The sequence below is a fragment of the Lepidochelys kempii genome, chromosome 21 (assembly GCF_965140285.1).
Source record: "Lepidochelys kempii isolate rLepKem1 chromosome 21, rLepKem1.hap1, whole genome shotgun sequence".
Classification (NCBI taxonomy): Eukaryota; Metazoa; Chordata; order Testudines; family Cheloniidae; genus Lepidochelys; species Lepidochelys kempii.
Genome location: NC_136400.1, coordinates 17,247,087 through 17,271,616, shown reverse-complemented (window position 1 = coordinate 17,271,616; position 24,530 = coordinate 17,247,087). Strand labels below are relative to the sequence as shown.

The 24,530-nt window shown below is 59.3% G+C and overlaps 2 protein-coding genes and 1 long non-coding RNA gene across 6 annotated transcripts in view; 1 reads left to right on the top strand and 2 right to left on the bottom strand.

Moving 5' to 3' along the window:
* Window positions 1-24,530, bottom strand: part of CYB561D1 (cytochrome b561 family member D1) — a 433,261-nt gene that overhangs the window by 9,516 nt on the left and 399,215 nt on the right. The gene's annotated exons all lie outside the window — the stretch shown is intronic.
* ATXN7L2 (ataxin 7 like 2) lies at window positions 233-19,404 on the bottom strand. Of its 4 annotated transcripts, none has more exons than XM_073319733.2 (11): window positions 19,247-19,404; window positions 14,980-15,051; window positions 13,559-13,663; window positions 11,710-11,890; window positions 10,373-10,683; window positions 9,203-9,285; window positions 8,292-8,536; window positions 7,808-8,000; window positions 7,338-7,459; window positions 4,184-5,030; window positions 233-2,620 (listed from the first exon to the last, which is right to left on the bottom strand). In XM_073319733.2, the coding sequence occupies exons 1-11, from the start codon at window positions 19,377-19,379 to the stop codon at window positions 2,606-2,608; spliced, it is 2,307 nt and encodes a 768-aa protein (XP_073175834.1). In that variant the 5' UTR covers window positions 19,380-19,404; the 3' UTR covers window positions 233-2,605. The 4 variants fall into 4 exon arrangements, with proteins under 4 accessions (XP_073175834.1, XP_073175835.1, XP_073175836.1 ...); XM_073319734.2 differs by having other exon boundaries at window positions 14,980-15,048; XM_073319735.2 differs by lacking the exon at window positions 13,559-13,663.
* Window positions 21,472-23,988, top strand: LOC140901250 (uncharacterized). Its single transcript, XR_012155814.2, has 2 exons — window positions 21,472-22,904; window positions 23,586-23,988. It is a non-coding gene; the product is annotated as an uncharacterized LOC140901250 (long non-coding RNA).

Below are 24,530 nucleotides of genomic sequence, written 5' to 3'. Positions count from 1 at the left end.
TCTGGTGACAGACACCCCCCCACCTGGAGGAATGGATGTTGAGGGCTTTTTCTAAAACACTGCCCTGCCTGCCCGGTCCTGGGCCAGGATCAGCTGACGGCTCCTAGGGCTCCCTCCAGGCCTGCTCCAGAAGAGCTGCCTTCTCATGTGCAGGGCTGGCGCCGCCTACCAGTCAGGTTCTCGGACGTTTCCCATTTTAAAAGCCTATTTTCAGTTGCTTATAACTTTGCCAAACTTTAACCAACTGGGCTGAAATTTTCCATGCTGGGTGTCTGCTCCAAGCTGATTTTTGTGGGGGATGAGGTGGGATTTCACACAAAACAGTTCAGCTCCTTCTGAGAAGGCTAGTGAAAAATACCTTGTTTTTCCCATGTTAAAAAATTCTGGTCCCCTTCTCTTTGGAAAGCTCTAGCACCTCCCTGCTTTGGGACAGGGACTTGAAGTTTGAGAGGGTGTTAGAGATGTGCCTTTTGCCATCCCTGGAGAAATCTGCCCATATTTGGCCAAGTTATGAGCATCTGAAAAATGGTGGTTTGCACATGCTCAGCTGAGACTTTGATTTTTGCAGCTCAGTTCTCCAAAGATTCTGTCTGCGCTGGGTCCATTCCAGGCTGGGCCTCACAAGCAGTTTCCCTGCAAGTGCAGTTCTGGGCTGCTGTGGGTCATGCCGAGGCCCAGCCAGGGTGCCCGAACTGAGAGCAAGGAGCCTGTCTCTCCTGTGCTGTCAGTGACCCCTCCCCTGGCTGGGGCCAGGCAGCTTGGAGGAGGAAGCTGCCTGATGTGAATGCAGAAGGAACGAGAGCTAGAACTGTGAACTGGGGCTGGGGAGAGCAGATTGAGGCTATGTCTACCCTGCACACCAGTGTCGGCAGCGTGTAGGGGACGTGTAGCGACACTGCAGTGAAAAGCAGGCTGTGTAGCTAAACACGTCAGTGAAAGGCTGGTGGGGCAGGCAGTGTGGGAAGGCTCCAGTAGCTGGGAGACAGTAGGACATGACATGGCTAAAAACGGCAGTACAGACTGGGAGGCACGGCTTGGGCCAAATAGAGAGACATGTATTACCATAGTGCCCAGCAGCCCTTGTTATGGACCATTGTGCTAGGCACTGTACATACATTAGCCTGAGGCACCTAAGTCACCACTCCCAGGTACCCAGTCGCAGCCTGTTAAAAGAACAGCCATAAGCCGAAAAGGGTCTCTATCCAAACCGCCTGTCTGGGCTCTCCACGGAATGCCAGCCGAAAGGAGCCAGCCCTGCAGCCTTTCCCCAGGATCTCACCATCCAGTTACAGACCCGACACTAACAAGCTTTCTTGGAAGAGGGGAAAAAAGGCAGCTGGACTAAGGACCTGGACTGTGGGTCAGGAGCCTTGGGCGTATTCCCAGCTTTGCCACTTGGCTGCTGGATGACCTTGGGCAAGTCACTTTTACCTTCTCTGCACCTGTTTTCCTTCCCACCCTTTGTCTAGTTGAAATTGGGGCAGGGACTGTCTCCAGCGATGGATTTGTACAATGCCCAGCCCATCGGGGCCTCGAGCCGTTAGCCCAATACAACAAATAATTCATCATAATACACTGGGGGGAGTTGGACCAGCACAGCATCGGCCAAGCAGCAGCTACAATTCTCAGCCACACCATGACTGGCTCAAGCCACCCTTCTGGTCCTAAGGACAGTGCAAGGTACTAATCTTCTCAAATGAAGACATGGGCTGGAGGAGAGTTACACAAGAACATGGGTGCCGGTTCAGAGCTGTCCCGTCGGGGTGGGGTATTCCTGTCTGTCACACAACCACTCCACTGGGTGCCAGTCGCTGCCCAGGGTTAGAACAGGAAGGGGGCACTGAGGCAGAGATTGGGCCAGGCACAATGAGCAGCAGAGGGAATCAGAAAAAACAGAGGCCTCATGAAGTAGCCAAGACGTTGCACTAAGGGATTGGTGTGGACATGGCACGATCCTGACATAAGCTCCATTCCGGAGGAAAACGCCTGCGCCACCAAACACAGCTTTGGGAGAAGAGAAGTGCCTACAGGCCAGGGGACTGCCAGCAGGGGGAGCCACCCATGGGCCAGGCATCGGCCAAGCACTAGCAGCAATGGGCGATGACGTGCAACCGAAACGCACGTCAGGGCACAGCCTGCAGAGGGATCCACCCCAACTGTGGCTGGCTGGAACATCCGCTTCCCAGCCCTGCCAGGAGGGGGCGCTTGCCCCACCCCCTCCCCCAGGCTGAAAGCCACAGGCCGCACCACCCTTTCAATACTGATTTTTCTTTTTTAAAAAAAGAAACAAAAGCAGCAATAAGAATTCTTATAAATATCCCAGCCCGGCTGTGTGGCTGCCTCCAGTCCAGTCCATCCGCTTCCAACCTCCTCCCAGTGTGGATCGGGTTTGCGTCTGGATTTTTTTCCCCCTTGGGATTTTGTTCGTTCGGGTTTTTTAGCAGCAACAGAACAGGAAAAGAGTCTTGAGGTATTTTTATAGAGTTTTTTTTCTTTTAAAAAAAATAATATAAAGTTATAAAAAGCAGTGGCCTCTGAATCCGACCCAGGGCCGCCCAGTCCTCAGGACCAATGGCTCCGTCTGCACTGCACAGGCACTTGCTTGTTAATGCGCTTTCGACTGCAAGGAGACAAGAGGACAGGGGTCAGCACAGAGGAACAAAGGAGCAGAACACACGAGCGCAGAGGGCCAGTGTTTCTCTGCCGCAGGGGCTCAGGGACGAGGGTGACTTGTCAGAAGCCCAAGGGCTGTGTCTAATTGGCGTCTACTTATAATAAAAGCACACCCTTGTGTTTGCATCTGAATAGCTGAATAAGAGCTCTCAGTGCCAGAGCCCTTCTGAGAAGTGCAGCATGCCCTGTGCTGCTGGAAATGGCATCGCGTGGCCCTTGTTAAGATCTGCGACTTCCCAGCGAATGTGCCCCCTCCCGCAAAAAGGTGATTCCCTCCCCCACAAACTTCCCCGGGAGACCTGAGAATCCAGCTGGGCTCTGTCTTTGTTGTAACTCGACAGGCCAAGTTAACCCCAGTGGGTTTCCACAGAGGTCACTGGCTGATTCTATTGATGCACAAAAAGGAATAGACTCTTTCCGGTGGCCAGGCCAGCCCCACAGGGCTAACAGGAATAGACTCTGCCCTGCAGGGCTAATGGGAGTCACAAGCAGAAACGTAATAACACCAAGAAGCCAGCAGCTGTGACGGACACAGCCAGAAAGCAGGTCGGCTGAGTACAGAGGGGATGTTTTTCACCTTTCAGAGCAGAACAGCACATCATAGCTCACAGCCCCTGAGAAGCAGGTTTAAGATCATTCTCCCCATTTTACAGATGGGGAAACTGAGGCCCAGAGAGGGGAAGCAATTCATGCAGCGAGTCTGGGGCAGAGGTGGGAACAGGAACTGTTTCTTGGCAGAGTTCAGCAGCTGATCAGCCCTGTTCTCACCCCACAGTCCCACAGACCTGGGGGTACCGATCGTGTACCCAACGCATACCAGCCGTGACCTGCATGCCTCCTGTTAGGAGAGGCCACAGTCCTTCCCAACAGCCAGCCCCAGCCCAGGACCATTCCCTGCAGTGCTGTGAGCTCCCACAAGGCAAGGCCCCTGCCTCAGTCCCACAGCACCTCCTACTGGGAAAAGCATGTCCTCCTGGCTGTCCTTAGCCTAAGCCCCTGCTGGGAGGGAGCACTGTGGGCACCCCCAGCCAACTCCCAACAGTGCCACCCGCTGGGGACGTGACATCTCCGAAGAGTGCTTGGAATACAGACCACTTTGCACATAACCACAGTCCTATTAACCCGTCTCATGCTGGGGATCTGCACTGTCTAGTGGCCAAGGGATGAGTTGCCAGCCAGCTGGGCTTCAAGGAACCTGCTTGCCAGGCACTGCCCCAGAGCAGAGGCTCCCATCCTGTGGCAGCCACTCCCTGGGGCTGCTCTGCTCAGACCCCTGCAGCCTGGTCCAGTCCCCCAGAGCTCAGAGGGGCCCCATGAACCATGAGGTCCATCTGGGAAGGCTCCGCGGGTCCCAGGACGCAGCCAAAGAGGACGGGGAGGGGGACTGTGGGAAAAGAAATGCTGTGGGGTGGACGACAGAGCAGCAGGGGGAGACCCAGGTGGACAGGGCAGGAGGATCAGCCTGCAGTGGGGGTGCACAGCGGCGGGGGAGTGGGGGGGAGACATGTACCTTCAGTGCGTTCCGCTTCTCCTCGAAGCCCAGCGAGGCAACAGCCTTCTTCCTCCGCACAGCGCAGCCCGAGTCGGAGGTGGCGGCGGGGTGCTTGGCCTTCACCGGCCTGCAGTAGGTGGCAGTGTTCTTGCGCTTCTTGGCCTCCTCCTCCGAGAGGCAATTTGCCTGTAGCGCTTTCGGCCCGTTCAGGGGGGAGCCCCGGTTCTCCAGCTGGGAGGCTTTGACTTGAGGGTGGCCGGGAGCCCTGCAGTCCAGGTGGCTGGCCCGCTTGACTCTGGAGCCTGGTGAGATGGCGCCGTTGAGGGAGGCGGCGGAGGGGGAGCCCAGGGAGGGTTTGGTCTTTGCAGGCGGGTGGGGGACCTGGCAGCCGGCCACCTTGCCCTTGCCCGGGTCCAGGAGGCAGGTCCGTTTGTACGGGGGGCCGGTAGCAGCACCCAGAGGCTGCTTGCGCTTTCGGGCTGAGGCCTCTGGCTCCGCGCTGCCCGTCGGCTCCTTGGCTTTGGAGGACTTGCTGGCCTTGGTAGAAGGCAACTTGCTGAAGGATGGCGAGGGGGTGTTGGCCGGGAGTGGGGAGGTGATGGACTGGCTCCCGCCCGTGCAGTCCGACTGGCTGCAGGCGGCCGCGGCAGGGGGCGAGCCCACCGTGTAGCTCAGGCTGGGGTGGCCGCGGTTCTCCCTGGCGGCCGTCGCTGTGCAGGACAAGGAGGTCCTCCCGGAGGCGCCGTGGGGAAGGCTGCATGCCAGTGAGGAGCTGCTGGTCTGGGAAGTGCCGGATGTGGAGGAGCCCGGGCCGGCGGGCGACGGGGCTGGGTGCAGCTGGGGGTCTGCGGCTGGAGGGATCTTCCTGGTGAGGCCAATGAAGCAGAAGCAGAAGCAGAATCAGAAAAGTTGGGGGAGGGGCGGCAGCTTATTTAAACAACACCGCACAACTCTCACCCCATCTGATCCCAGGCTGTGTCCCTCATCCACTCCCCCGACCTCTCCCCAATCTGATCCCAGGTTGTGTTCCCCCATCTCATCCACCTACTCTTCCCCCGTCTGTTCCAAAGCTATGTTCCCTCATCCCCTCCCCTGACCTCTCCCACATCTGATCTCAGGCTGTGTCCCCCGCATCTCACCCACCTACCCTTCCCCCATCTCATCCTGGGCCATGCCCCTGCATCCCCACCCCACACCTTTCCCCCATCTGATCCCGGGTTCTTCCCATCCCATCCCCTTCCACCTGTCCTTCCCCCATCTGATCCCAGGTCGTCTCCCCCCATTTTCCGCCCTCCACCTCTCCCCCATCTGTTCCCAGGCCATGTCCCCTAATCTCCTCCCCCAACCTCTCCCTCATCTGTTCCCAGGCTGTGTCCCCCGCATCTCACCCACCTACCCTTCCCTCATCTCAACCCGGGCCATGTCCCTGCATCCCCACTCACCTGCATCCTCACCCCCTGCCCTTCCCCCATCTGATCTCCAGCGCCTGCCAGCCCCCTCCCACATCCGATTCCAGGCTGTCTCCCAGTACTCCCCACCCACCTGCCCTGCCCTTATCCAATCTCTGGCCTCTCCCCCATCCAGTCCCAGACATTCTCCCCCCACATCCCACCCACCTGCCCTGCCCCTATCCAATCTCTGGCCTCTCCCCCACCCAGTCCCAGATATTCTCCCCCCACATCCCACCCACCTGCCCTGCCCCTATCCAATCTCTGGCCTCTCCCCCACCCAGTCCCAGACATTCTCCCCCCACACTCCATCCACCTGCCCTTCTCCTATCCAATCCCAGGCTGTCTCCAACCCCTGCCAGCCCCCTCACCCATCAGATCCCAGGCTGCCTCCCCCACTCCCCACCCACCTGCCCTTCCCCCATCCAACCCCAGGCTGTCGCCTCCCCCATCTGATCCCAGGCCATGTCCCACCTCTCCACTGGCCCCCTTGCCCTTCCAATCCCAAAATGCTTCCTCCTCTCGTCCCCAACCATCTCGTCCCTACTCTGACCCCCAGCCTCGCTGTTTCCTCCCCCTCTGATCCCCGGCTGTCTCTCCCATGCGCCTGTCTATCAGGGCTGTGCTTCAAGCCCTTGCTGCAGCCCCACCTGCTGGGGGAAGCTGGGACTGAGAGTCACTGCAGGTGGCGGGGATTTGGGGGGTGGGGTAGGAACAGGCCAGGGAGGTGTTAACCAGCCTGATAAAGGTTAATAGGAATTATTTACGTTCCTGACAAAGCACTTTATAAGGACCCTGCACTTAATACTCTCTGCTGCTGAGATCTCAAAGCACATTCCGAACGCTAGCCCAGCCTCAGCCCCCCCGACAGACTGGGGACGTCACCCCTGTTATATAGATGGGGAAACTGAGGCACTGGGGCTGGCTCAGGTCACTCAGTAAATCAGTGACTGAACGCAGGTGTCCTGGCTCCCCAGTGCCTGCTGTAACCTCTTAACAGGCTACCGCTCTATTTGGGGTTCTGCTCACAATAGCCATCCTCTCTTGCTGCCCTGGATGCCCTGAAGGGCATGGAGGGACCCCACCTGCCACTCCCACTGCGGGCAATAGGGAAGGGGGGCTGGGGCAGGCATTACCGTACAGACTGAAATAGAAGCCACCCTCTAAATTTAGCAAGGCCGAAAGGAACAAAAGTGATTGACACATCAGCTGACCTCCCTTCCTGAAAACTGCCTCCTCAGCGCTTCCTTGAGTCCCCCAGGACTTCCTCGCAGCCTGCCACAGCTCCCCTGGCCTGGGTTACAATAATGGGGTCACGACACCCCCTCATGCACATAGGGTGAGCTTCCCCCATGAACGGCTGGAGATCTTACCATGCGTTTTCTCTGCCCACACGTGTCTGCGTGGGCTTCCCAACAGACTGAAGGCCAATTGCACCCAATGCAACCAAGGCGCTAGGCCAAGGCTGGGGGGCAGAGGTGCTGATGCTCACCCACCCTCTGGAAGCCGACTGGGGAGGGGAGTGGCTGGACTGGGAACTGCCAACTGTCCAACCCAGCCCTGGGCTGTCCCCACCACAGGGAAACGCAACTCTCCCAGGAGCTCAGCAGGGGCAGGTGCCACTTGGCCAGTCTCTTATCTCAACATGTGAGCCGGGAACAATTTCCTCCCACACTCCCGCCCCACTCTGGCCCAGGCGCTGCCTCCCCCAGCAGGACACTCACTTCCACATGTGTGAGCTGAGGTGTCTCTCCAGCATGGAGCTGAGGGCCGAGCAGAACCGGTCCAGCCGTCGGTTGAACACGTAACACCCGGGGCTGACCAAGCGGCTTCCAAAGGTGCAGAACTGGTTGGAATTAAGAGAGGAGGGGGAGAGAGCCATCAGGGAGGCCGAGACCCCTGTAAACCACATAGCGGCACCCTGCCATGGGTCAGGAGCCCAGCCCACAGCATGGCAGAGAGGACGGACTGTTGGCTGCATCCCCAACCTCCTATCTCCTTTCCAGCCCCAAATGTGGCAACTCCGCATGGGTGCCAGCTGGATTCTGAGATCCAAGCAGCTCCGTGGGAGCAGGATGCTGACAAACAGGCCTGATAATCACTGAACAGGTCATTGTCCCCAGTGCCACCAGGGGGCACTGGTCTCCGCCCAGAGAGGGGCAGAGACCCACCTCACCTCACGCCAAGCACTCACCGCCTGAGGCCTTGGTGGCCGTGTTGCATAATGACAGTCCAGCCTGTGGGATTCCTCGGCCACGTCCTCCTCACTCTCCTCGCTGGATCCCCGGCTACTGCCCTTGGGCATGGGGAAGGGGTAGAGCCCAGGCTCTCTGTCGCCACAGGTTGTGGACGGCTCCTCCGGGTCGCTCTCTGAGGAAACCCTGGACCTGAACCCAAGGAGAGGAGGAGGAGTGAGAGCTGCCGTCTCTGGGGGCCTGCAGAGGGATGGGGCTAGGCCAGGGGGGATCTGTGTGTCAACGGCACTGCTGGAAAAGGCAGACTGTCCCCACTGGGGCCTGGTTCTGCTGGGATCTCTGCACGGGGAAGGTGGGAGAAGCCAGCCCCGGAGAGGTGCCTGCACAGCACCCCCTCCTACGCCAGGGTGGGGGAGTCTGCCTGGACTGACACACACAGGTGGTAGCTGGAGGCAAACCCGAGGTTCCCTGCTGCTGTGTTACCTGGGAAGTGCACAGAGGGAGTGGGGCTGCTTTGCTCGGCAAGGGGAAGTGCTGGGTAGAACCAACGAGGTCTGCGCTCCGGAGGAGGCTTCCTGGGAGAGTCGGTCAGGAAGCACTTCCTTCCTCACCGGGCTCTTCTCCTTGGGGGATTCCCCCTTCCTGGAACTGGCCTTCAGCTCCGCCACCAAGACGTCAAAGTCCTTCGCCCGGCCCTGCACTTCGCGGCGCTGGTGCACGGAGTGAATCTGTGATGAGGGCAGGAGGGGAGAGCGTCACAGCCTGGGCTCACCACAGGATGCTATCAGACCCCCGGGGGACCTCCCCCTCTACTGCCTAGAGGCTCGCAGGAGCTACAGACCCTCTTACTAATTCAGCTAGTGGAGATTCTCCTGGGCTTCCCAGGGGGACAGGCCTGAGGCTCCACATTTCCCTGTCTGCATGCATGTTGCTGAGCCATGAGATGAAGCGGTGTCTCTAGTCCATGGGGGCCTCCTAGAGCCAGTCAGCACGAATCTCTCACCCCCTCTCCTCCAACAGGCTAGAGCAGTGGCTCTCAATCTGTGGCCTGCGGCTGCTTGAAGCCCAGTCAGTGCACAGTTGCGGCCCATGTCCTCTGGGCCGCACACCTAGTACTGCGTGGATGTGTGTATTGTATGTATTGTGTGGATGTGGCCCACATAACACAAAGAGCGGCATGTGCAACCCACAACGGTAAACAGGTTGAGAACCACTGGATTAGACCTTCACAAGGTGGCACTTTATAGCCATGCAACCAAACGCTTCTCTTCCCCAGGGGGCTCGTCAGCCTGGGGCCTCTTGCAGAGCCCTTCCTCCAGCTGGGATGTAGGGGGACAGGAACTCACCCCGCCTCCTACTGTTCTACCAGGAAACAATCTCACACATGACAGTACCTTGCAGGTCAGCAGCCGGGTGCAGATCTTTTTGGTGTCAGGATTCACAACTCCACACTGCCTGTTCAAATCACACTCCTTCCCTGCAGGGCAGAAAGACAGAGCTGAGATGCATGAGGGGAAAGCAGTGGTGACAGGGCCTGGCTGGATCCCCTGGGCTTGCCCTGCTCTTCAGCGTCTTCACCAAACTTCCTAAGATCCCTGCGTTTGGCCTGGAGCTTTGGTTGACTGTTGGAACAGGCTTTGTGCTGGGAGGTTCTCGCCATTTCGAAAAGGAAAATCTTGCTTCTTGCCTCTGTTTTAAAGGAACACTGTCATCACCAGCTTTCATGCTCTTTGAGGTTGGGCAGAGCTCAGGAACAATTGCAGTAGGTGCTATATAAAACCTTACCCCCAAGAAATGAGGCCCAGTACTTAGGGTCTGTTATTATAAAGCAAGGTGGGGATGTGGGCTTACTAACCAGAGCAGAAATGGAAAGGTTTCCATGGGCTTGCCGGGGTGGATTGAAACATCCCGAACCCAGACAAAAGCAGCATTGGGCCAGTGCAGGAGGTGCAAAGATATGCAACCCCTTCCATGCAAGGATCTCTGAACACTGCAAACACAATCTCCAGGGTTATTCTCACTGGCCAGATGGGGAAACCAAGGCACTGAGCATTTAAGTGACTTGCCCAAGTCCGCCCAGTGGGTCAGTGGCAGGGGACTAGGTCACAGCTGGCCTGACTCCCAGTTCTAGGTTTGAGGCACTGGCCCAAGGCTCTCTCTCACGGTACCCAGCGGACAGCCCCCTAGCTGTGTGCAGCTCTTTAGGTCTATACAGGCACCAAATGAGTCCCAGGATCTGGTTAGTGGCCTTCTCACTCTTTTGGGCTCCAATCAGGGGAGCACTCCTTGGGCTGGGAAGGTGCATGTGTGGCATGAGAGAAAAGGAAATGCCAGGATCCCTGCTCCCACCATGGGACAGAGAGGAGGCCGGCCCACTCGCCCAAGGAGAGAGGCTGAATTGAGCTGCTAAGCGATCATGGCTGGCAACCAGTGCTGAGCCACGCAGCTGCGTCATCGCACAGGGCTGCTGAGTCGCCACCACCCAAATGCCCTGTCGAGCTGTCACCTTGGCCTGATTCAGCATCACTCCCACTGGGCAGCAAAGGAGGAATAGCAGGACTCACGCGCCATCTTCTTGTGGGATTTGGGAGGCGGTTTGGTGGTGCCCGGCTCCTTCTCCCCCGAGGCAGAGGTGCTCTCTGGTTTCCTGTCCAGGCCATCGGCGGGCACAACGGAGTCGACTCCTGCCTTGGCTGGCACAAGCGGCTCTTTGGGCGACAATGTCAGGGACAGCTTCCCCATGGGCTCTTTGGAGCTGGCGGGCGGCTGCCCGGGGGCAGAAGCAGCAGCAGCCTTCGGGGGCACCTTGATGCCATGTCCATCCGGTTTGGGAAGGCTGGAAATCTTCTCCAGGTTCACCACTGGCATGAACAAACTGGAAGGAGAAGGGACAGGCTCCGAGAGCTCAGCCAGGGAATGCACTAGCGGCAGCTGCAAACCTCCCCAGCAGCAGAGGGTGACTGAGGCCTGTCTGGGCCAGGTCCCAGCCCCCAAGCCACATCCTGGGGCAGGTGCTTTGGGCTTGTGAAACCTGGACTCTGGGCTCCCCTTCTGAGTCCCTGGACTGGGCCTGCTGCCCACCAGCCTTGCGGTCACGTGTGCTCCGGCCTGCCACATACCTTGGGCTACCCCTGCGTCGCACACAGACACCAGTCCGACCAGCCACGGTGGCTGGGCTAAACGGGAGGTGGCAGGCACTGGCAGGGCCGAGGCTGGCTGAGACAGTGCAGGTCCCTCATTCCCTCATGCCTGTCCTCGGAGGGGACCATCGGGCTGGAAAAGCCATCCCTCCTGAGCGCAGTGCGGGTGAGCGAGCCCTGGCGCATGCGGATGGAGACGACACCCTGCTCTGGAAACGCCTGTCCACTGAGGCCCAGGCAGCCGGGGGCAAAGGCGCAGTCTCCATCGAGACCCTGCCACACAGCCGGAACAGCGCATCTCCCGAGCCCCACAAAGTGGGGTGGGGCCCCCCCTTTCCCAGCACATCGGGGAGGTCAGGTTCCCTCCACTGTCTCCCTTCATCCCCCTCCCCACGTCAGAGCCAGCAGGGGTTTCCCTGCAGCCCCTCCTCCCATGTCAGAGTGCAGTGGGGCTCCCCATGACCTCCTCCACCCATATCTGAGTGGGGCTCCCCCATTCCCCCAGGTATGAGCCAGGTGTGGCTTCACCTATTGCCCCTCCCCCCATGTCTCTCTCCATTGCCCCCTTCCTCCTCCCCACACAGGAGAGGAGGTGCACTCTCCCCAGAGTGGGGCTGCCCCCCAATCCTTCTCACATCAGAGGAGCACAGGGTCCCCCACACCCACATGAAAGTGGAGCCAGGCTCCACTCAACCCCTCTGTGTTGAGCCCACCCCGCTCCCTACGTGAGAGCAGGCTCCCCCTTCCCCTGTTCCACTCACCAGAGGTTATCTTTCTGCGCCTTGTCCGGCCTCTCGGGCAGGTGCTGGGCCCGGCTGCGGGAGCTCTGCGACTTGTCCCGCGAGGCCTTGGCGCTGCTGTGGCCCCCGCAGGCAGGGGGCTGCCCATTGACCGCCTGGCACTTCTGGGCATAGAGCTTGCTGAGAGGTCCGTGCCGTCTTTCTGCGGGGGAGGTGGAGGCTCTGTCAGTGATGCGCTCACATGAGGCCCTGCCCATCAGAGGAGCGGGGCAGCCCTCATTGCCCTCCAACACCCCGAGGGAGTGGGGCTGCAAAGGCTGCCTGAGTCTGAAGCCAAACCAGCCCCATAGGAAAGGCCTCATTCATCTCAGCGTGTTGTTCACTCTGAAGGCTAATGACGACAACTGAAACAGCAACAGTCATCTCACTGCTGATCATTTTAACAGAACCATGAAGCTGGCCTGGGGTGTAGCCTGGGCACTGCCACTTTTCCCATCTCCAGTCTGCTTGTCTGAATTTAGCAGCAGTACTGGCTAAGAACCCAGGAGTCCTGGCTCCCGGACCTGTGCTCAGCCCAACATGCAGTCCCCTCACTCTACCAGCCTGAACTGCCCTGTACGTCACCTCTGCATGCAAAACCATGTGTTTGGAAGCCAGCGCAACAGACCCCAGCAGGTCCAACACGTGATGACAGCTATCAGACCCTTCAACGCTGCTCCACTCCACCTTCCTGCGGGCCCCCGGAGAACCATGCTCAGCACCAGAACCAGACTAGGCAGAGCAGCCAAGCACCCCTTGCTCTGCCCACCCCAGGAACATGGCTCCCTGTGCTGCTCTTCTCCCCACTGTCCTTTCCAGGATGCCAGAGGTAGCTCCTCCGCTCTCCCACCCTGCCGCTGATTGCCGGGGGCCTCCCAGCAGCAGGCAGCTCCTGCTGCGAAGGAGCCGGTGGGATTGTGTCGGTCACGAGAGTAAAGAGGACGACAGCTGGGTTGGGAAACAAGTTGCCAGCTAATTACTCACGGATGCTTTTGAAGGTCCCCTGAAAGAGCTTTTCCCAAATGGCGGGTCCTGACCGAACGGAGAGTCATGGGAAGGATCTAAGTGGGTTGCCAAGGCCTAGGCAAACATACAATTCTCCCAGCCCAGAGAGCAAGCCCTCCCCACACTCTCCCCATAGTGGCAGCTCCTGGTCCCATGGGGCCAGGCCTGGCTTGCCACAGGAGTTGCAGCCTGGCACGGGGGTCACAGTGTCACTCAGGTTTGGCCCAGCTGCCCCTCTCTCACAGGCATGCGCAGGTTCGCAATGCCACTCATTCGAAGGTGGTGGGGTGGCCGGGCCAAACCTGAGTGATGTTGCGACCCCCTACACCCAGTCACGATGCCCAGAGCAGGGAGCCAGGCCCAGCCCCACAGGGCAGGAGCCGCGGCTGCACAGTGAGTGCGGGGGACTCCTCTCCTAGACCTTCACCCCCCGGGGCTGCCCCTCCACACCAGGCCGCATTAGGGCTGCGGGGCCAGGGCGAAGGGTACATACGTGTCGCAAAACAAGACCAAGTGCGGCCGATGGGTGGCCTCAGTGGTCTGCAGCTTCCTGCACAGCCCCTCACCGCTGCCTCTGCAGCATTTCTCTTCTCACGGCAGACGGAGGAGGCAGAGTCTTCCCTCCAGACCCACGCAACCCCGGCTCAATCAGGAACACAGCGGCTGTGGCCACGACACCAGCCGAACTGTCATTCCAGAGCTGCTTTGGGTCGGCACCTGAGGGCCCAGAGAACGCGGGGGAGAAGAATAGAACCAGGTCCCCATTGCCGGCTGGCGCGGAAGGGGCCCGGCTGCTGACCTCACCCCGGACATTCAATCGGCTTACCGCAGTGCTTCTGAAAGGCTTGAGGCTTGACCACTTGGCTACAGTGGTTACACACCACCAGGTAGAACTCGTCGTGGGCGGGGCAGTGCCCAAAGATAGACATGTCTGCCAGGGCAAGAGATAGAGCGGTAAGGGAGAGGCCACGAAGGGCCCCCTGCGGCCTTGTGGGGCTGTGGCTGGCCAGGCCAAAAGACACGCCTAAGGAAACCCAACTTTGTACCCAATGCAAATGGACAGTCACTTCCCCCCTCCCCAAAGGGAGACTACAGGGGCTCCAGCTCAAACCCAGCCCAGCTCAGCGCTGCTGCCAGTCAATGGCTGTTCACGGCCTGTGTGCAATGAGCGTGGCGGGTCTCAGATCTCACTGGACACAAAGCAGCTGCTGCCACCACGAGTGGGGCCCCCTCCGGGCAGTTTCAGCAGAGGCCAAAGGTCAAATGGGTCATGGAGCCTGACCTCCCCACTCAGTCCTGGAGAAGGCCCCTCAGGGCAGGCTAGCACAGAGGAGGGGCAGCTGCCACCTGTGCGGATGCTGGGGCTAAGGGCACCTTGGCGTCCGGTTTATGGGTGCGCTGCACAGACGATCCAGAGAGAAGGGCCTCGCCAGGGGCTCCAAAACCTCTGCCTCTCAAGCCTTAAACTGGGGGACATCCTGTGGCCCCCACACTGCCCCACCCTGAGAGCGACTGGGCCAAAGCGACTGACTTAGGGCTACGCTGGGTTTCTGGGGCTCATCCACTCGGATCACAGGACTGCCTGGTGTGATGCTAGGGGGGATTACAGAGCACTGGGCCAGCTTTCAATATCTGCGGGAGCCTCCCTCGCAGCAAGCCAGATCGAGGCCCCAGGCTGCCAGGTGAAGCTGGGGATCAGTCAGGCCAGGAGTACTGGAGCTACACCAACCTTGCAAGGGATGTGGGGATCCCAGACGAGCACAGCCCCCAACAGCCATGTTCTGTGCTTGGGCTCCAGGCCAGCTCTGCAGAGCTCCACAGCGAGCGAGGCCAGAGGCGCAGCCTGGGCTGAAGTCTGCCCCGCGTTTGCTCTGTGCACTGAAGCCCATTTCTCCCTGACCAGCTCCACCCAAAGGGGACGTGGTTTGCACAGCCAAGAGGAGCTGCCGCGACGAGGACCAGGACTATTTAGCAGCTCTCTCCTCCGAGAGGGCCAGACAGGTCTGAACGGCCCAGGCCAAGGGAAGTGATGCTGAGAGCCTCAACCCATGAGCAGGGCCACAAAGTTATCTGCTGATGCCAAATTCACAATAGCTCCTGTGCTAACCACCCCCCACCCCTGGCACTCACAGATAACAAGAGCCTTGGCCGGAGCTGGGCACCTTCCCCTCACACCAAAGGAACAGATCATGCTCACTACAGAATTGGGCAGCTCCCTGAGCTGGAAGGAGCCGGACAAGCTCTTACCTTCCTTAATGAGTGTCATCGCATCCACTTTCTTGCTGCCGTTCTTGCTGCTCTCCTCCACCTCAGACCCTGCTAGAGACAATCAGCCCCATCAGTAACAGTCAGGACCTTTCCCCGAACCCCAGAGCCCCCTAACCCAGAAGCCAAGAGAGCCTGCTCCCTACAGGCTGACAGGGGGGTTAATTGCTTGCAAAGTGGGAGGATGGCAGGTCGCCAAGCTACCAACAGACTGAGGAGCCCTAAGAATCAGCCAATTAACAAGGTGCAGGGCCTTGGTCCCAGGGACTCTCCCGCTTGGCCTCCCTGAATCAAGCAGAAGATGCAAACAGCACCATCAATGGACTGTTTGCCACACGACAGGTGGGGGTGGAACCAGGGTGCGGCCCCAGGGCAGAGAAGGGTCTTTATCTGGTTCTGTGAAGGGCCTTTAGCACAGCTCCTTTCCCTGCAAAGCATGACAAACTCTCTGCTCGCCCTAGCGGATCCTGCAGGACTCAAGGATTGTCTGCATGGGGAAGTTATTTCAGATTAACGTGAATTCCAAGGGCAGTACTATTCTGGAAGAGCTCCCTTTGGGGACACTCTTATTCCGTCTTTTTCCAGGTTGGTATAGCCCATTTCCGAAGGGCTCGCTCTTTCCCCACTGACCATCTCGGCAGCCAATGTGCTCAGCCAGGGCGGCTGGAGATCAGAGTCACTTCCAGGGCTTAGCCCAGACCTGCTTGAAGAGACCTGAGCTCTGGGACTGCCCCCACCACACCTGGGACATGATCCCCCAGCCAAGTGGATCTTCAGAGGGTGCGGGAGATCCAGCAGATTCCACATGTTGGGACATTTTCCTTTCCTTGAGCTCATAGATTCCAATGCCAGAAGGGAGCATGTGACCGTCCAGCCTGACCCCCAGAGACCTGCCCCCAAACCATCCCTACAGCAGAGCTCTGAGAGAGCCATCCCCTCTTGATTTATAAATTGCGAGTGATGGAGAACCCACTCTGACCCTTGGTATCACTCCCAGTTCTACCCCTGTGCACCGAGGGACGGGGGAATGGGACAGCAGCCACAAAGGAAAGGTAAATGGATGGGGGCCAGCAGCTGGGAAGAAAGGTGGAGAGGATCAGAGGGATCAGAGAGAGGGGGACATGTGGGCATGAGTAGCGTCCCACCACTCCCTCCTCCCGTTCCGGTTCCCATGAACACCTTGGGGTTGTGCCACAGACCAGCCGATCGAGCAGCGCCCTGCAAACACAATGGGGTGCAAGGTGCAAACACACCAGCTCCAGGATTCCAAGTATCCCTTCGAATCAGCCCCATGGTGCTGTCTGAATGCAAGCAGGGCTGGCTGGGAATGTCTAGCGGGGAAGAGAGCTGGGGCTTTAGGGACAGAAAGAGAATCCACTGCGGTCGCACAGGTTGGAGTTGATGCACCTGGTTATTGCAGCTCCAAAACTGGTGGTCGTGTGGCTAAAGCACCAGACTGAGACTCAGGAGATCTGGGTTACTCCCCTGCTCCCCAAAGGCTCCCTGTGTGATTCTGAGCGAGTCACTTAATCTCTCCATGCCTCAGTTCCCCCCATGAGATGGGGCAGACGGTTCTTCCATTCACCCACCCTTTGTCTAGCTGGGCTAGGTCGACTGTACATGCTTCAGGGCAAGAACTGCCTCTTAGTGTATGTCCAGGCAGCCCTCAGCACACAGGGTCCTGACAATGCTACCGTACTACACACAACAACAAGATTCACAATCCTCTCCCCCACACTGCACCCTTCTCTAACAAGTTTCACCCAGGCATCCCCGCACAATGAAACCTCAACAAGCCCCATGGGAAACTGGGCCTGAAGAGGCGAATCTGCCCACGATCACACAACAGCAGAGCCAGGTTCAGAAGTCCTGACATCCAGGGCCTTGCTTTCTTCACTCAGCCATGCTCCCTCTGCATCCGATAGCCGGACACCACAGCCTGCACTCGCTGCAGACAGAGCTCAAAACACGGACCGACTCTCACGAACCAGCGGTTCGCAGGATGGGGCTGCGTTTTGATGCAGGCATCAATGAGACAGTAAAGCATCCACCCTTCTCCCAGCGCTGTCATTTCTCTCTGGCACTAAACCCAGCCAATGCTTTTTAAAAAGTAGATTTGAAAATGATCCTAGAAATTAAAGCCAACCAGGGCAAATCCACGGCCCAATCTCAGGGAGAAAATGCCAACAGGCTCCCAGAAACGAACAGCCTCGAGAAGGGAAACTTCATATTTTTATAAAGCAACAACTTGCAAAAAGTTGCATGGATATTAAACGCCACAGTGTGAGTTAGTTCAGACCAGCCAGGACAAACCCTGACAAACACACTGTAGGGAGAGTCCTGCCCTGCACCCTACCAGGAGGAGACATGAGATACGAATTAACAAGGCTTTCTCCAGCTCTTATTGCTGTACCATTTTCAATCTACAGGGAAAGAACTTAGCCGACAGTGTGAACTTGTCTGCAAAGGGAATTTGCTTCACAGCCCAGCTATAAATCCCTGAAAACACAGGAGTCATTATGCAAACTCTGCCGGAGCCCTAAGTAGATCAGGAAGCACGATGCTCTAACTACATCTAGTGCAAGGGAAAGATAATGGAGGGGGAAGGGACACCGCTCCACAATGTAAGAAGCGTCACCAGGGACAGCTCCACCGTCCTCCGCTCCCCCACTTCCAGGGCCTTTCCAGAGTCCAGCCTCAGACTGTGCTGGAGAAATCAAATTATCCGCCCCTCAAATGATGATGCTTCTGAACGACTCCTGGGATTTCAAGGGCAAAAGTCTCAAGAGACAGCTATCAGCTCCATCTCCCTGGGGAAAGAGGGCAGAGGGGCGCGAGCAACATGGGAGTGAAGAGCAGCATGGGATGAAAGAGGGCTCAGAGGGATGGTGAAGTGGCTGGAGCAAGCGCAACAGAGGCAGGATGCAGGAGTTGAGGGTGCAGAGGTGCAGGCTGGGGGCAGCAGGGGTTGGAGCAGGATGGGGTGTGGCAGGAGGAGATCAGGCTTGGTAAGGCTCAGGGACCATGTTCAGGGAGGACAAAGGTCAGGATCCTGGTGCAAGGGGAACATGATCAAGTTCAGGTCTGGTGGGGAATCCAGTGGAGGAGAAGATCCAGGGAGAATCAAATCAGAGGACCATGAGAGACTCTGGGGTGGGGTTGAGAGATCAGTTTCAGGGCATACCATGCTGGGGGTTCAAAGGTCAGGGACAATGTGGGGGGGGGGTCAGGGAAAAATCAGGGGGCATGGAGATGGAGGCGGACAGATTCAGGGAGTCAAGTGAAAAGTTCAGGGGGTGACAGGGCAGCGAGAGGAGACACCAGGAGCAAGGAGCCTTGAGGGCATGGGTTTGTGAGGAATCAAGGCTGGTGTGGGGGCACAAGTGATGGGTGCAAGGGACAGCGGGGCAATAAGACAGGCCTCACAGAGCGCAGAGGATCAGGGTGGCTAGGGAGCTGAGGACAAGTGTCTTGGTGGGATCTGCTGGGCAGCAATGGGTGAGAAGGATCTCCATGCATCTCAAGAAGTGGGATTTTTACCCACGAAAGCTTATGCCCCAATAAATCGGTTAGTCTTTAAGGTGCCACCGGACTCCTCGTTGTTTTTTTTTGGTTCACGGGGTGAATCTGTGTTCAGGGGCCACAGAGGAGGTCAGGCAAGCAGGGGTCACAGAGAACATCCAGTGGGATCAGGAATCCACGCCGTCAGGGTCCAGAGAAAGGATCAGGGCTCTCAAGGATCACAGCAGGATTCAGTGGATCAAGATGCAGAGACCCTGGGGGATGCCGCGAGGCCAGGGGTCAGGGGGCGCCCCGGATGCACAGAAGGGATCCAAGGGGATCGGGCAGCGCTGGGGGTCACAGCATGCACAGAACGGATCTCACAAAAGGGATCAGAGGTCGCAGGGGATCCAGTGGGGTCAGGAAACGACACGCGCTCAGAACCCGCATCAGGGATCACGGGTGCGTGGGGGGCAGCCACGGGATGGCAGGGGACCCGCGGGGTTGGGGCATCCAGCGGGCCCGGGGATTGCGGGGTGCTCAGAAGGGACGCGGGGACGCCGCGGCGCTAGGACCCGGCGGCGCGGCCGGCGCGGGCGGCGCTAGGACCCCGCGGCGCCTTTGTTCGGGGCGGGCGAGCGGGCGGCCGGGCGGGGGAGAGGAGCCGGACGGCGGCGGCAGCTGCCCCGCTCCCCGCCCCGGGCCCCCGCCCGCCGGCCCCGCCCCGGCGGCGCGCGCGGCCCCTCACCTGGCTCGGCGGGCGGCCCCGCCCTCTCCACCCAGGCGCTCCAGCTCTGCCCCGCGAAGTCATCGAGGCTCGGCAGCCGCCGATCCACAGCGGCCATTGCTGCCGCCGCCGCCGCGCGTCCACGCACCGCCATCACCGCGCGGGAGCGCGCGCCCCCCCCCGCCGCCCGCCCGGGGCGGCCCACGCGCAGGCGCGCCGCGCATCCTGGGAAGTGTAGTCCGCTGCGCCCGCGCCACGGCGGCTCTGCGCAGGCGCGCCGCGGCGGGCGCCACGCAGCCGCCCCCTCCCCCCCCGGCGGAGGTCGGGGGTGTGTAGGGAGATGCTGGCTGCGGGGCCGGACGCCTGGGTTCTCTCCCTGCCCTCGGGGGGGGGGGCGGCACTGGGAGCCGGGACGCCTGGGTTCTCTCCCTACCTTCGGGGGTGGCCCTGGGAGCCGGGACGCCTGGGTTCTCTCCCTACCTTCGGGGGTGGCCCTGGGAGCCGGGACGCCTGGGTTCTCTCCCTGCCCTCGGGGTTGGGGGGGGCGGCACTGGGAGCCGGGACGCCTGGGTTCTCTCCCTGCCCTCGGGGTTGGGGGGGGCGGCACTGGGAGCCGGGACGCCTGGGTTCTCTCCCTGCCCTCGGAGGGTGGGGGGGCACTGGGAGCCGGGACGCCTGGGTTCTCTTCCTGCCCTCGGGGTTGGGGGGGGCGGCACTGGGAGCCGGGACGCCTGGGTTCTCTCCCTGCCCTCGGGGGGGGGGGCGGCACTGGGAGCCGGGACGCCTGGGTTCTCTCCCTGCCCTTGGGGGGGGAGGCACTGGGAGCCGGGACGCCTGGGTTCTCTCCCTGCCCTCGGGGGGTGGGGGGGCACTGGGAGCCGGGACGCCTGGGTTCTCTCCCTACCTTCGGGGGTGGCCCTGGGAGTCGGGACGCCTGGGTTCTCTCCCTGCCCTCGGGGGGGGGGCGGCACTGGGAGCCGGGACGCCTGGGTTCTCTCCCTGCCCTCGGGGGGGGGGCACTGGGAGCTGGGACGCCTGGGTTCTCTCCCTGCCCTCGGGGGGGGGGGGGGGCACTGGGAGCCGGGACGCCTGGGTTCTCTCCCTACCTTCGGGGGTGGCCCTGGGAGCCGGGACGCCTGGGTTCTCTTCCTGCCCTCGGGGGGGGGCGGCACTGGGAGCCGGGACGCCTGGGTTCTCTCCCTGCCCTCGGGGTTGGGGGGGGGCGGCACTGGGAGCCGGGACGCCTGGGTTCTCTCCCTACCTTCGGGGGTGGCCCTGGGAGCCGGGACGCCTGGGTTCTCTTCCTGCCCTCGGGGGGGGGCGGCACTGGGAGCCGGGACGCCTGGGTTCTCTCCCTGCCCTCGGGGTTGGGGGGGGCGGCACTGGGAGCCGGGACGCCTGGGTTCTCTCCCTGCCCTCGGGGGGTGGGGGGGCACTGGGAGCCGGGACGCCTGGGTTCTCTTCCTGCCCTCGGGGGGGGGCGGCACTGGGAGCCGGGACGCCTGGGTTCTCTCCCTGCCCTCGGGGTTGGGGGGGGCCGGCACTGGGAGCCGGGACGCCTGGGTTCTCTCCCTGCCCTCGGGGGGGGGGGCGGCACTGGGAGCCGGGACGCCTGGGTTCTCTCCCTGCCCTCGGGGGGGGGGGCACTGGGAGCCGGGACGCCTGGGTTCTCTCCCTGCCCTCGGGGGGTGGGGGGGCACTGGGAGCCGGGACGCCTGGGTTCTCTCCCTACCTTCGGGGGTGGCCCTGGGAGCCGGGACGCCTGGGTTCTCTCCCTGCCCTCGGGGGGGGGGGGGGCGGCACTGGGAGCCGGGACGCCTGGGTTCTCTCCCTGCCCTCGGGGGGGGGCGGCACTGGGAGCCGGGACGCCTGGGTTCTCTCCCTGCCCTCGGGGGGGGAGGCACTGGGAGCCGGGACGCCTGGGTTCTCTCCCTGCCCTCGGGGGGTGGGGGGGCACTGGGAGCCGGGACGCCTGGGTTCTCTCCCTACCTTCGGGGGTGGCCCTGGGAGCCGGGACGCCTGGGTTCTCTCCCTGCCCTCGGGGGGGAGGGCACTGGGAGCCGGGACACCTGGGTTCTCTCCCTGCCCTCGGGGGGGCGGGCACTGGGAGCCGGGACACCTGGGTTCTCTCCCTGCCCTCGGGGGGGGAGGCACTGGGAGCCGGGACACCTGGGTTCTCTCCCTGCCCTCGGGGGGGCGGGCACTGGGAGCCGGGACACCTGGGTTCTCTCCCTGCCCTCGGGGGGGGGGCACTGGGAGCCGGGACACCTGGGTTCTCTTCCTGCTGTCGAGGGTGGGAGGCGGCGTACTGGGAACGAGGACGCCTGGGTTCTGTTTAAGGGTGACCAGATTGCTAGTGTGAAAAATCAGGGCAAGGGAGGGGGGGTAACAGGTGCCTATATGAGGAAAAGCCTGGAACATCAGGACTGTCCCTATAAAAGCGGGACAGCTGGTCACCCTATTCTGTGTCCAGCTCTGCCTGGGCTCCCTGCACGGGAGGGCGTTTCACCCTCAATCTTTGTACAGCACAAAAGTTATCTCGAGAGTCATAATAGCCCCTGGGGTTTCCATAGGGCCCTACACAGCACAAAGATCACACATGCTCTGCGGACTGTTTCTCCTGGGCGGGAGGGAGCGATTCCTCACCTACCTCTGAAGTGCAGCGGGTTCTGGCCCAGAGCCCAGCAGCTGTCTAAGGCCGCACAGCAAGACAAGAATGGCCGGGGTGGGCCAGCCCAGTGGCCGGGGTGGGCCAGCCCAGCGGCCCCCCAGCAGCAGCGCAGAAGTAGGGGTGGCGATACCAAACCGAGCCATTCCTGTTTCTGCGCGGCTGCTGGCAGCGGCCCTGCCTGCCGAGTTGGGCTCCCGGCCAGCAGCCGCGGCTCTCCAGCCACCCAGCTCCGCGGGCAGCAGGGTCACGACCCCCCGACGATAAGCTTGTGACCCACTCCCACACACCCAGCTCCTCTTGGGTCAGGACCCCTACAATTACCACACCATGAAATTTACAGTTTTCGAAATCATACGACCGTGAAATTGACCAAAATGGACCGTGAATTTGGTAGGGTCCTACTTATTATCTGGCCCTTTCCTAATTCTGTTCGCTTTTTTGACTGCCGCTGCACACTGAGTGGATGTTTTCAGAGCACTCTCCCCGATGACGCCAAGATCTCTTTCTTGAGTGGTAACAGCTTAATTTAGACCCCATCATTTTATATGTATAGTTGGGATTATGGTTTCTAATGTGCGTTACTTTGCATTTGTCAATATTGAATTTCGTCTGCCATTTTCTTGCCCAGTTTTGTGAGATCCCTTTGTAGCTCTTTGCAGTCTGCTTTGGACTTAATGGTCTCAAGTAATTTTGTGTCATCTGCAAACTTTGCCACCTTGCTGTTTACACTTTTTCTAGATCATTTATGAATATGTCAAACAGCACTGGTTCCAGTGCAGATCCTTGGGGAACGCTACTATTTACCTCTCCACTGTGAAAACTGACTGTTTATTCCTACTCTTTGTTTCCTGGTATTTTTGTTAGCACTTACTGGTCCAGGAGAGGATCTTCCCTCTTATCCCATGACTGCTTACTTTGCTTATGAACCTTTGGTGAGGGACCTTGTCAAGGCTGGATCTCCTTCGTCCGCATGCTTGTTGACCCCCCTCAAAGAATTCTACTGGATTGGTGAGGCATGATTTCCCTTTACAAAAGCTGTGTTGACTCTTCCCCAACAATCACGTTCATTTACGTGTCTGATAATTCTGTTCTTTAGTAAAGTTTCAACCAATTTCCCTGGTACAGAAATTAGGCTTACCAGCCTCTGATTGCCAGGATCACCTCTGGAGCCTTTTTTAAAAATCGGCATCACATTAGATATCCTCCAGTCATGTGGTGCAGAGGCTGATTTAAGCGATAGGTTACATACCACAGTTAGTTCTGCAATTTCATATTTTAGTTCCTTCTGGACCTGGAGACTTACTGTTTAATTTATTAATTTGTTCCAAAACCACGTCTATTAACACCTCAATCTAGAACAGTTCCTCAGATTTGTCATCTAAAAAGAACGGCTCAGGTTTGGGAACCTCCCTCACATCCTCTGCAGTGAAGACCAATTCAAAGAATTCATTTAGTTTCCCTGCAGTGGCCTTAACGTCCTTGAGTGCTCCTTTAGCACCTCGATCGTCCAGTGCCAGTGGTCCCACTCATTGATCGGCAGGCTTCCCACTTCTGATGTACTTAAACATTTTTTTGCTGTTAGTTTTTGAGTCTTTTGCTAGTTGCTCTTCAAATTCTTTTTGCCCTGCCTAATTATATTTCTACACTTGGTTGGCCAAAGTTTATGTTCCTTTCCATTTTCCTCAATAGAAAACACCACCCAACAGGTTTGGACAGGAAGTGAAGAAGTATCTTGTATCACTGGAAACTGCCAGGGGAAATTGAGGGAAGCAGAAGGCACTGACCCGAGATACAGGGTCTAGCAGAAACCATCCATCAGGATACTGGGGTGACAGAACCCCTGCAGCCTCACCCCACCACCTAGGATGAGGCCGTAAGAAGCCTGCACCAATATGCCTGAGAGACTCCAGCAGAGCTGGCCTGGCTCTCCTGTCCTGGTGACAGAGGACTCCCTGGGGTCAGCGAGGACTGCCGCCAAGGGGGCCCGCTGGGGCCATGAAAGCTTTTGTCTGTTTTCAGTGCCTGTGCTGATCCATTTCTCTCCCTTCCACATGGAAATCAATACAGCCGGCCAGCCGGCAGAATGAGTTCATCCATCACTTTTGCTCCTTTTCTAATGAATATTTTCTCTCCTATAAGGGCTGTTGCTAAAGTCTCCAAACGGCGATATTTCTCCAGGACTCTGTCACTCCTCTTAGCGGGCTGTGATCACAGTGTCCAGATCCTCCTCCTTCCCCCATAACCCTGCCCCTTCCCATCAGATTACACAGATAAGTCAGTCTCACTGGGGTTCTGCCCACCTGCTTTAGTTCCACATTTGGTCTGAAGGCCTGGAGAGGATTCAAGCTCTGGGAATACGCCTAGGGGTTGGAAATCTCAGGGCTGGGGGGAGAAAGGGCCTCAGTGCTGCACTGCGGGCACCAGGGTTAAACTAAGGGTGTGTCTACACGAACAGTGCACGGCCCAGCTCTACCAATGCAGCTGCGCCCCTGCAGTGCGTCCGGTTAAGACGCTCTGTGCCGACGGGGGAGAACTCTCCCGTTGGCATAATAGAACCACCTCCACGAACGGCAGAAACAGCTCTCCCGCTGGCATAGCACTGTGCACACGAGTGCTTGTCGGTGTAACGCAGAT

Bases quoted from the DNA above. Each gene is read 5' to 3' on its own strand.
- ATXN7L2 (XM_073319733.2), bottom strand. From the start codon at position 19,379: ATGGCGGTGCGTGGACGCGCGGCGGCGGCGGCAGCAATGGCCGCTGTG. The intron at 11,891-13,558 runs GTAAGCCGATTG...CCTCCCCCGCAG, and splicing joins AGCCTTTCAGAAGCACTGCG to AAAGACGGCACGGACCTCTC. The intron at 9,286-10,372 runs GTGAGTCCTGCT...TCTGCCCTGCAG, and splicing joins ATCCCACAAGAAGATGGCGC to GGAAGGAGTGTGATTTGAAC.